Raw genomic sequence first — 12567 nt, 5'->3', positions numbered from 1 at the left:
TGAGCGCAATTTTGTTATTTGTTTTATAAAATGTCCTTGAATAGATCCACTGCACCATGTTGTATGAATAAAATAAGTCTATTACCCTATCTTGTCACACATACGACATTAACTCTGTAAATCTATAGTTTCTTTCACCAAAATCTAAACTGAATGTGGACTGAATTCGGAAAAAAAAGAAACGACTTTGGGAAAGCAACATTAATTTTAACAACATCTGGCAAACTGTTCGATAAAATGGTGCTGTCACACGTTTTGCGCGAAAACAGCTGGATCCCACCGTAAATGGGCAGCGGAAGCCAGACGCGCTCTTGTTTGGGAGGTTATTGGTTATGACGAAAGCTTTTGAACCAAATAAGGCAACAGGAAGTAACCCGAACGAGCCACGCATCATGGGTTTTCCACTGAGAGGACCAACTAGCGGATGTTCCTTATATGGGCATAAGCTAACAATATCCGTGGGAATTAAAGTGTCTATTAACCCAGGCTAAAAGAGAAAAAAGGACAAAATCTTTGTCATTGTGTTGAGTAATAATATAATATAATATAATATAATAAAAAAAATCAAAATAAAATGGCTTTGTGTCAGCTAAGATATAATATAACACATTTTTATTAAAAATGACATTATTCAAAATAAATGTAACTAATTAAACAACAGTAATAGTAGACTATTTTATTACATTGACGTTGGATTACTTCAGTTTCACCATATTTAAAAGGTCATTGTTCGCCTAGTGACAGCAAATTGATGACTAATTTAGTAACTAATCATTAAAAAAAATCCTCTGACAGATAACATCGGTAAAAGAATGACACACATTCTGACTTATTTCCCCAAACATGAGCCGCAAGTCATGGGCGGAGCCCGGGTGTCAATCACAACCGCATACGTCACCAAAACTATATAAAGCCCGCTGTCTTTACGCTGAGGTTTACTTCGGTGAATGAAACGACAGTGAAAGGAAACTGAGCTCAGGGGGAATTACCTAAACAGTGTTTGTATATTTAAAGAGAGAATCAAAGTTAATTGGACAATTAAGAACAATGGATATCACAGCGGAGGCCAAGCAGATTATGGTCCAGGCGTTGAGTAAAATCTACAGCTCGCGCACCCAGCGCGGTGGACTCCGGCTCCACCGGAGCCTGTTGCTGACGCTCGTCATGAGATCTGCAAGGGACATGTATCACTCTGCCCGACTGACAAGCGAGGAAAAGGGGCATTCTGACACATACGGTGTGACGGAGAGCACATCACAAGCACAAGAGCCCATGGACACAACGAGCGCCACGACAGAAGCTCTGCGCTCGGCAGAGACACAAGCTACCGAGGATGAGCAAAGGTCCAGACTCGAGGGTCATTCACATGCACCCGAGCCTGCAGGACTCACAGTGGACAAAGAAAACTACAATCCAACCAAACTGGACCGTCACTCTAGAAAGCGACGGAGCAAAACATCCACAGATCCCGACTTCCTGCCGTGCAAAAAAGCCAAGCTGGAGTTCGTGGAGGTCAGAGGAATTCTTCAGGCAACCCAGAACAATCCCGCCATCTGCGGTAGATCAATGGACTCACTGTCACTCGTGCCTATGCCAAGAACTATTGTCACGTTTTGACAAGAATAACCGCAATGGCACATCAAAGTCGGCAAAGTCAACTTTGCGCACTATTGAGGGAAGCGTATGCTATTGTGGCGCACATCTACTACCGAGTTTCTGCTGTAGTACTCCGGGCACTTGACTGAGGTGGAGAAGTCAGTGGGTGACTACTCAGTGGAACAATGTGACAGCTGATTGCTCATCGGAGAGCGGCTTGTTTTGGAAATGTATGACTAATGGTGCTTGTTCAAGCTACCGTGTTTCTCTGATTCAGGACATGACGCGGTACTATCATTTCTACGAGAAGTGTGATTGAGAGAACCTCATCGGATATCCACATGAACTTTATTATCTATTTATTTATTGGCCGAGAATGGTTTCTGATTGTTCTATGTGTGGATTCAGACTGTATTCGTCTAAAGTCCTGTCAGGATTGCCATACGGGGGTTTTTTATTTTATTTTGAGGTCTTCTTGCTGGAAAATCCAAATTAAGTTGTTTTTAGGAATATTGTAGCTGGTTTCACACTGGTCCAAGCTGGTAGAAAGCAAACTACTGTAGCTGGTCAGCCAGATAATGAGCAGGGATTTTCCAGCAGGTCGACATGACATAAGCTAGAACAAACAAACATCATGATGTTATGGTGTAAATCTACCTCACTTTTGTACAATAAAAGATTCACAAAAATCTAACTTTTGTGTGTGACGCATTTTTGAGACCGGTTTATCTGGGAAATGAAATGCCTGAGTCAGCTAGGCTTGTGTGTAGTTGTACAAGCTCAGTTGAGGTTTTTTTTTTTTTTTTGCTGTGCGCGGTCACGTGACCGGAGGCGCGGATGGCTCGCAGGCATGAGGTGTTCGCGGAAGGCAGGATGCGGTGAACACATCAGGCCGGATGATCGCTGCCGTCTCTTTTCACACTCCCACTTCTTTTCAGCCCCCATATCCGGTTCAGGATATGGGTGAACAAAAGAATACAAGCAGTAAAACGTTTAACCAATTCACAGGTTATTAATGGGCCATTAGCAAGTGCAGTTAAACCCAAACTTAACGCTTCTTTTGTTAGCCACTGTCCTTATTCATATTGTATTTCCATATTTATCTTAGTATATGTACATTTGTGAGTCTGTGTTCAACCAACCTTACGTCACAATGCTTCCTGATCCAAACTGCACTGAGCGAAAATGGTTAACGTTACGAACAATTTTCAGGGGTTAAAGTCTGTTGAAGTTCTTCGCTTGCATCCAACATTAGGCTATCTTGTGACTCATAGAAATGCAATTATCAAGTAATTTATCGCTTTAAAAGCCGAATATATATTAATCTAAAGATTTGAAGTGATTACAGCTTTATTTTTCGCGAACAGTCGACGCTGGAGAAGCGTAGTTGCTATGGCTACCCTCGCGGATTTGTAACGTAACATCGTTACTATATAAGGCAATTCACCAATATATATATATATATATATATATATATATATATATATATATATATATATATATATATATATATATATATATATATATATATATATATATATATATGTAGGCTATGCAGATTTTCTACAATAAAATCTTGTTTTAAAAAAGACCTTACTAGCACTGTAGCGCTATTTTAACAAACAATGTTAATTAGATGGGGCAAATACTTGTAATGGATATATCAATCTGCGTTTGAACCGTTTGTATATTTGTTGTTGACGCAGCAGATCATGGCCCATGTTGGAAGGGGTGAGGGAGCAGGCGCGAGAGAGGAATGTGCGAGTGAGCGGAAGGAGGTATTAATAGACCAGAGGAAGGACAGCACCCTTCACACATCCGCACATCTGGCCGACAGCAGACAGTCGAGGGGGAGGGGAGGGGAGCTACTGAATGCCTGTGTGGCCCATCGATTGTCCTGCTAACGGAATGTGTCTCCCCGCCCTTCTCTTTTGGAGTCTGAAACCTGAGCCTGAAACCAGTGTCTGATACCTCAGAGGAATGCACCGTTAGCTCCTGCAATCTACTGACCAAACGACTTTACAACACTCGGATCAGCAATAGAACATATGCAGAAAAGGACAGAGCAAGGGTAGAAAGAAAAGGGACAAGCTTATCTTTTTTACCATGCCATCCGATTTAACTTGTGATATAGTGAAGGGTTACGTTATTTCGCCGCAAAATGAAAATTCTGTCAACATTTACTCTCCCTCATGATGTTCTAAACCTATGACTTTCTTTGGAAGCGTTTCTGCTACAGAATATAAACAATAAAAAAGGAAATCGCGGATTTTTATCTCACAATTTAGCCTTTGTTTCTCGCAATTCTAATTTAATATATTTTTTCCCTATCAATTCTGGAAAAAAATACAGTCAATTACCTTATATATAGCTATTTATATATTTTTTATTCCATGGTGGCAAAAACTGAATTGTGTAAACTCAAAGTTCTGAATTTATGTCCGGCAATTTATTTCTTCGAAATTGTGAGATGAAAATCACAATTACCTTTTTTATTCAATATTATTATTTATTCAAAATTATTATATGAGTAACATACAGCCAAGTACGGTGACCCATACTCAGAATTTGTGCTCTGCATTCAACCGATCTAAAGTGCACACACACAAACAGCAGTGGGCCGACATTTATGCTGCGGCGCCAGGGGAGCAGTTGGGGCCTTGCTCAAGGGACACATCATTCGTAGTAGTTTGGCGGCCTGAGACTCGAACTCTGTATAATGACATGGGTATGACACAGGTATTACAAGGAGAGGGAGACTTATGAGGACATAACCCATGTCCCCATTTTTCAAAACGCTTATAAACCATACAGAATGTTTTTTAATTTTTTTCCCCTGTGTGTTGTTGTCTCTGTGTACTGGAAGCTTATGTCACTTAAACAAATTCCTTTTATGCACAAGCATACTTGGCAATAAAGCTCTTTCTGATTCTGAATGAGTTTTTTTTTTTTTTTTTTTTTTTTTTTTGAGAAAGCAAAAACGCACAAAGTTTCCTGTGAGGGTTAGGGTTAGGTGTAAGGTTGGTGTAAGGCCATAGAATATACAGTTTGTATGTGTGTGTGTGTGTGTGTGTGTGTGTGTGTGTGTGTATGCATGTATATGCACACACAATATAATTTTTTTGGATTTGGAATGATGTGTGGATGAGTAAATAATAACAATTTTATTTTTCTTTGTATTTGATTTCCTTGTTACCACTTAAGCTTACAAGATGCTTTTTGGACCAATCTGTGAAATTTTATACAAACTATTGAAGCGCATGTTGCTCAAAGAAGGAAAATAGAAGACATGTCTAAGACTTTGGGGGCCAACTTGGTGCTTTTCAAATATTTGCCAACAGTGTGTGGGCATCTAACTGACAGCAGCACCATGAATGGAAAGTGTTCAGTCCTGCTCAGAGCACTTTCTACAGACTATACTGCATTAAAGCAAGACACTTGATCTCTGAAGCTCTGGAGGTTTCCTAAGACTACTCCCGTGGTCTTGTTGTGTCAGACGAGGTTGAAACAGAGAACAAGAGTAAATGCTCTGTGTGCTCGGAATCATGCCTCATTTTGCCAAATGCACATTCTTCTGGAATTGTGAAAGAATCAGAAATTTAAAACCATAGTGCTAGCAGGGGTTTAGAAACTAAACACCAAGAGAGTTTTGTGCACATTCCAGGTCTGAATCAAAAACAGCAAGGATTTTCTTCTTGACTCTTTTATTTATTTATTTTTTTGTGTGACAGTAGTCATACTGATGTGCCCTGAACATAGTGTTGAAGTGTCTCTCCTTCTAGTTGGCAGAAAAAAACAGCTAGAAACAGAAAGAAACAAACAACTTTCAAATTGCACCAAAGTGGTTTTCCTCCAAAGAATATGCTGTTGTTATATTATTTTTTGTTTTGTTTTAAAAATAGAGCATAAAGGAATATATTACTTTTAAAAAAGATTTATCTGTACTTGTGTTTTTTTTTTCTTCTACAAAACATTTTTTTTCTTTTTTAATTCCTGCAGTTAACTTATTATAAAATGCTGTGGCATGCACATTGCACATGCAGTTCTCGAGGTAAATGCTTCTCTCAATTTTTTTCTCACAAAAACTTGCTTATTTTTAGTTAATTATTTTTACAGTGCGACTCCCACATCAGCATTGTATTTTTAATTGTCACTTGTTTTGCCAAACATGAACTGAAGTTGTTAGTAATGATTAATTATGACAGACAATGAGAAATGTCAATGTCCTATTCACACTAATGCTTGTTTTTTTCTCTCACAGCCACACACACATCGATATTGAGAGAGCATCATGCATGTTCTTTGTCAAATTTTGTCCAACACATCATCATGGACCCGATCACAAAAATATACACACGCCATTCACAAACATATAGACACATCATTTCACATGATTTCCTTCTTGCAACTCAAAACAGGTTTGTATTGCATATATAGATATTCTCCTTATAAACTAAAGCCTTGAGAAGTTAAATGTCTGTTGTGGATAAAATAAATCAAGAGAAAGAGACTGCTTGACTGCAATCTGACACATTGCAGCTGTATAAATGTGTAAAAATGGGATGTGTAGTCTAAATAACAGTGAATAAGGCACTGATTATCTCAGTAATGCATTCCTAAGAATGCACTTCTCAAAGAAACAATAACAACAAAACTAATAATGCTCAACTAGCAAGGGGAGACATGAAACTTTGATCCTGTATCTAATGTTTACATCCTCAAGGACAATATACTCACCAGTTGTGGGCACACTTAAACACAGTCTCAAAGGAGAGCCACAAACTTACCAGTTTCATCAGTAATGCTACATACAGGACTCACTCAAGTGGGATTGTGTGTGATAATATGTTAGTAAATGCTACATACATTGTCTAATTTGCACATGCTGCAAAGTTGGACTCTTACGGCAGCAGTCTGTATATGCAGAGTCATTCAACAGAGTATTCTGCCTCATAAAGAAGACTGAGATGACGATTGGTAGTATGGGCCGAAGAGACACAAAGATCAGTGGGACACAAGAGACAAGTTTTGGCAGAAAAGGCCTGGTCATTGTTTCACCCATGCAATTTGATTGGCTGTGTTACATGTTCCTGTGCAGTTTGATTGGCTGTGTTACATTTCCTGAACACAGAACCGTGCACCATCGGTGACAGACACAAAGTACTTCTTTCAGTGTACAGGTCATTGACATAAACACATGGAACAGAAAAAGGTGAGACTGACAAGAGCCAGAGCCACTGGCTGCAGAACAATGTGGATCACAGCGCCATCTGCTGCTCGAGTAGAGGTAGTGGAGCTCAGTTACTTTCTCACCATTAGCTTACTTTAAAATGTCTTGGGGGGGGAGGGGGGGGGGGTACTTTTTAGGTTAGTTAAAGCAGTGGTTCTCAACCTTTTTGACATCAAGCTGCTTGTTTTGTAACTTTATTTATTGTTTTAAATTAAGATTTATTCTGTGATTGCTTGCTAATCTTAACAATTAATTTAATAATTTGTCATCTTTGTTTTTTGTTTTTGTTTTTTGCTTAGGACCCCTAGTTGAGAACCACTGGTTTAAAAGTTAAACAACAATCGTTCTAAATATAGATCATTGATTTTTTTTTTTTAAACATCCTTTAAAATAAATATTATTACTGAAAGTATGGATAAAAAAACGTGCGCATTTTATGCCAAACGAATTAATCCTTGTTTACTTAGCCAATATCTAAATGCTCATTAAAGATTTACATAACATGTTTGTATCAATATGGTCGATAACTAGTCAGCTCTTCCTCTGCTTTCTTTTTTCCCTTCTTGATAAAAAGTGTTCACAGTTACAGAGACTCGAGATCAGATGCATGCTTCAAACTCTCATTAATGCTCAATGATATGGCTGAGAAACTGTTTCCATGGAAACATCCGAAGTCGTCGAACTAACGAGGACGTCGACTGAAGGTCAGATGGGTTTCTGTCATGGCCCATAACGGATCACTATCACGGAGCTCCACACACCATCTACACAAAACTCACATGAAATGGCAATACAAAGAGCAGCTGAGTCACATACAAAAACAGGTAGAAAACCAAATTAAAATCATCATCATCATCATCACCATCATCATCAATTATGTAATTATCTTTATACACACATTATCATCATTATCAACATGAAATCATATGTAAAGATGGAGAGGTTCTCTCTCTCTCTCTCTTTTCTACCCCCTCATCTCTTTGTCTCTGCTTTTACTCTGGAAGACTGGAAGAGGCCGTTTACGGCGGTGTAAGGGAAAAGAATCACATGTGTCCTTTGCCTGTTATATGTTTATGTGCTACTATATCTGCATTTTCGTAAAGGTGAGCAAATCATCTACACACTGACAGAGGAATGTAAATAAAAAGGTTATAAAACAAAATAATTGTGCTATCCATTTATTTTTGATTCGCAATCATTACTGAATGTGGCCTTTGGCACCAAATCTGGTATAAAACATTGCGAACATCTCTGTGGTCACCCATTTACTTACATTAGCAATGGCTTCTTCTCCCCCTTCCTCCTTCAGGAGAGAGGGATCTCAGAGAGTTGTTAGAGAGAGAGAGAGAGAGAGAGAGAGAGAGAGAACGTCACGGACATGACAAAAGAGCCAAGGAACTGATCCCCCGTTTTATCCAACATTTCTTTATGTATTTTTTTTTTTTTTTTTTTACTTTTTTTTCATTATTATTATTATTACTTTTTTAATCATGCAGAATTTCCAAGGAATGTATTTTCTGGGAGTTCAAACAAAGCTGGGCAGTGCAACAGAAGATTCAAACTCCAGTGTTTCCAATGAGAAGCAGAAGACGAAGTCGTAGAAGAAGAAAGAGTGAGGAGCTTTTCATTTTTTTTTCTCTCCTATTATTATTTTTTGTGATTCTTCTTTCTTGCGCTTAGGGGTCTGGAGTGCAGGGTGGGCTTTCCTATTTTAGTTCAGGTGAGTTCACCTCCGCCCATCTCCAACTTCCACCCACAATTTACCCACATGGACAAATGCCTCCCCCTCACCGGGATAATTAACAACAGTAAACACAGATGATAAAACTCATCGATATTTCCCAGCATCTGGACTGATTTTTGCAATAAACGAATCTCCAGTCAAGTTCTGTGAAATAAAAAGTGATCCACCTTCTTTTTTTTTTAAGAGTGCTAGAGTTTCTAGCGTCTCATATCCGGAGGGACTGCGTGAAATTTCCTGGGAAACAAAGTTCAGAGATTCCTCCTCCTTATCAAAACAATTTTTGTATTCTTCTGAAAAGGCTAAGAAGAGAATTTCATATTCAGAAGTCTTTATATTCACTGTTAGCAGACCACTGTTACAGGGAAACACTCAGCAGCAGAGGAATCGGAAAAGAAACGAGAAATAGAAAGAAACAAATCATGCCTAGATTTCCTCTGTGGACATTCAGCGCACTGCCTAGTGTTTCCCGGACAGACTGGCCAGTCCGGTGAGAGGATTGTTTCACCGTGACCCTGCGTTCTGCATGGTGGCAGTCCGTTCCAGAGAGCGTGGAAAGACTCACCCCTCCCCGTCCCAGAGGCTAGCACCAGTCATCCTCATCAGTCTCACTGTAGGGTTCATGGAGGCCCTTCCTGGGCCCTCTGGGATGAGGAGGCTTATGAGTTCCCTGGTGGTTGGGGGTGTGGTGGTGGGGAGGGGGCGATGACGAACGGTATCCGTTTGGCATGCGCCGCGGATTTGGCTGGCCATGAGGCGGGGTGCTGTGGCGTGAAGTCCTGGGGGAATGTGGGTGAGGGTTACCCTGCACAGGGCTTTGTTCATAGGATGGAGGCTTGTGGTGATTGAACTCATAGTCTTGGTCATCGTAGAAACCGTCGCCCTCCACACTCTCCGCAGGGCTGGGGCCCCAGTGCGCATGACGGGAGGAGTGAGGAGAGCCGTGGTTTGGGGGCGATGGATGGTGGTGAGGGGGAAGCGGGGGCTCTGGACCGGGCGGGCTAAACCGACGGGAAGTCGGAGCTGGGAGTCGGTTTTGTTGGCCCGGAGGGGGAGTGCCACCAATGGGCTTACGGACCACGGGAGAGTAGGTGACGTGGGGTCGGGGTGTAGCGGGGGTTTGGGGTAGCTGACGCCGGCCGCGGCGGGGCGTGCTGGTCCCAGAGGTGGAGGGGACTGGACTGCCACTTACTGAACTACTGCCCTACATGAAAATGGAACAAGGCAAATAAAACAGAACCACAAAATTAACCACACAACAAGAAGAAAGACAGTAGGAGATGAAACGTCCACCACAGTCAGAGAGGAAAGAGCGCAGTCATGAGAGAGAAAGAGATACAGGAATGAGAGACATTGAAAAGCAGTAAGAGCAAAACGACCGATGCAGACAGCCATAAAATAAACAACCAAATGTAAAGCAACATATCACAGGGAAAAGAGAGGACACAAGAAAGAAAAAACAACAAAAAGAATTGAAGAATTGAATTCTGTTTTCGGTGAAAATAACTTGATCTTGACAAAATTAGCCTGGGTATTGTCAATACAAATGAAACTGAAATAGTTAATTTAGACTGGTCACATTATCTTTGGTCCTGACTAGCACAATATTGTTGAAAATAATATTGTCACAATACAAATAAACAGCACAAATTACCAACGACAGATATAAAAACGTTTAGTTAAACATCCTGTTTTAATACAAGAAACAGATGGGTTCTCTGCAAAAATCCTTTCACTTTATCAGTATTTTCATTTTGTTTTTCAGTAAAAATACCAAACATCCTTAAAACAAGATTTACTTGAGAGGCAACAAGAGTTTTAAAGAGAGGCAACAAATAAATCATTCTAACCTCTAACTTCTGAATGGTAGTGCATATGCAATCTACAGAACCTACAGGAAATACGTTTTTTTTTCTTTTCTTGTCTACTTTAACAATGTTTGACTAATGTTTATTACTAAAAAAAAAAAAAAGATAAGTTAAAGGTACAGGTTGTAGGACCTACCACTAGAGGGCGCACTAACAAAACAATAACAATCGCGTGGTTTGATGACGCTAAGGAGGAGCGTGGAATGATGGGATTTGTTGTCTCATACCCAACCGCTGACGGCCATCTATCAGACGGAAAGATAAATCACGGATTTAACCGATGCAAAGACGCGATCAGACTATGGATCAGACGCGTCCTCGCGCATGTCTAGAGACACGATGCCCCGCGTTTGCTGTGTATGCCCCATAATACTAATTTGGTTGACCATTACAATAGCATATGTTTTCTGTAAAGATACGAATCAAAGCAACTCACCTGTCGAGTAAAACATAAGTGAGATCGGCGGCAGACGATAAACCAGCGGCAGATGGTAAACAGTATTTATGTGCCATAAATAAGTAACACAATCCACCATTAAACATGCCAGAAGAAGTAAATAAGGAACTGCTTGAAGCAAGCTAGTGGTTTGCTGGACGCTAGACACTACTTCCGCATTTGTCCATGACACTGTTGTCATGTGGTTTCTACGTCAGTAAAGGTGGTAACAAAGGGTAACTAACGTCACTGACAGGCGACTGCACTGCTCCGTGTCACTGTTTAGAATGGAAATTTTCTCATGATTTACAAGTAGTTGAAAACATTAGAAATATTGTTAGTAATCATCTAGACAAAATATATAATACTAGCCTAGAGGTTTTTTGGATATTTTACTGCAAATATCTTACAAATTGTACCTTTAAGAACAATATACCTATGATTAATATTTTAAATTATTTTTACTAAATAAATATAACTTTTTTTGTAATGGGTGTTTGGATAATTTTACTGGACAATACTAAAGATTTAAAAAAAAGATTTTTAATGAGTCTGATATGTTCATTATGAAGGAATCGCCCACCTGTCTGTGTGTCAGGCACTCTCTGCCCTCACTCGGTGAGCGGGACCAGCGGCGGTCTCTCTCTCTAGACTGTCTGTGGCCATAGTCCCCTCGTTCTCGCTCATGTCCATAGTGCTCCTTATCTAGAGAACCGTTGTGGTGATGGTGATGATGGTGGTGCTTGCGGTCTTTGGCCCGGCCCCGGTCCCTCTCCTTGGATGGCAGGTCTCCTGACTGTGTGGTGGTGCTGAGGTCAGTGCCAAGACCTGCTGGGCCACAGCCAGACAGAGAAAAAAGGTCATTACTATTAGCTCTCCCATCTCTTAAAAAGAGAAAATGCCATCAATACCATTATTTGACATGTTTTTGTGTCTGACCTGTGTCAGCATCAGTGTAGCGGCTCAGGGAGCGCTCAGACGCACGGTGATTGCGGTCTCGGTGGCGATGCCCATGTCTGTGTCCCTCTTCTGGGATAACACTGTCCATGGCATAGTCCTCACCCCGCACTGAGCGGCCTTGACGCCCATGCCCCAAAGATGAAACTGAACGCTTCATCAGACTGTTATCAGTGATAGTCTGCTGAGAGAGCCGGCACAGGAGAGACAGAGAGAAAGAGGTAGGCAGAGAAAAGAAAAGGGAGCGAAGGAAGAGAGAGGATTCTGTTTATTGGAAATTAATGGGTCTAGAAGATTTGAGAAGGGATATTCATTTCCGTAGCATTTCTTAATGGCAGGCAAATGGTCGTGTGAATGTACGGCCCTGTTTGCTCCTGGTATTAACATCTGTCTTTAGTGATCCATCAGAAGCGGACAGCTGAGGCCACCCATGACCCTATTTGAGGGAAAGCTCTCTGATTTTGTCACTGTAACTTACAATAATGTTCAAATGTTTGAGGTCAGTACTATTAAAAAAAAAAAAAAAAATCATGTCACACTGACGACTGGAGTAATGATGCTAAACATCCAGCTTTGCCATCACAGGATATCTTACAGTTTTCAATATATTTAATAAGAATAAAAAATATATATTTATTTTAAATTATAATATTTCACAATACTGCTTTAACATTTTTATCAAATAAATGCAGCCTTGGTGAGCAAAAGAGGCTGCTTAAAAAAAAAAAAAGAGCAACTG

General features: G+C 40.3%; 2 protein-coding genes across 5 annotated transcripts in view; one reads left to right on the top strand and one right to left on the bottom strand.

The window, feature by feature from the left end:
* The first annotated feature begins 923 nt into the window (after positions 1-923).
* On the top strand, positions 924-2290 carry LOC113045232 (immediate early response gene 2 protein-like). Its single transcript, XM_026205464.1, has one exon. It carries the CDS (start codon positions 1048-1050, stop codon positions 1615-1617), a length of 570 nt encoding a protein of 189 aa, XP_026061249.1. The 5' UTR covers positions 924-1047; the 3' UTR covers positions 1618-2290.
* Positions 2291-6618: 4328 nt separating this feature from the next.
* Positions 6619-12567, bottom strand: part of cacna1aa (calcium channel, voltage-dependent, P/Q type, alpha 1A subunit, a) — a 95842-nt gene continuing 89893 nt past the window's right edge. For 2 of the 4 annotated variants that reach the window (XM_026205430.1, XM_026205439.1), the window contains 3 exons: positions 11811-12012; positions 11455-11702; positions 6619-9771 (listed from right to left, as the gene is read on the bottom strand). In XM_026205430.1, coding sequence (XP_026061215.1) covers positions 9151-9771; positions 11455-11702; positions 11811-12012 — 1071 coding nt within the window. In that variant the 3' untranslated portion in view covers positions 6619-9150. The remainder of the gene's footprint in view (positions 9772-11454; positions 11703-11810; positions 12013-12567) is intronic. The other 2 variants (XM_026205452.1, XM_026205446.1) reach the window with 1 other exon arrangement.

This window comes from Carassius auratus, chromosome 3 (genome assembly GCF_003368295.1).
Source record: "Carassius auratus strain Wakin chromosome 3, ASM336829v1, whole genome shotgun sequence".
NCBI lineage: Eukaryota > Metazoa > Chordata > Actinopteri > Cypriniformes > Cyprinidae > Carassius > Carassius auratus.
Note: the sequence above shows the minus strand (reverse complement) of the source record. Positions and strands in the feature narration are given on the sequence as shown.

Excerpts from the sequence above, each read along its gene's own strand:
- LOC113045232 (XM_026205464.1), top strand. The coding sequence starts at position 1,048 with ATGGATATCACAGCGGAGGCCAAGCAGATTATGGTCCAGGCGTTGAGT.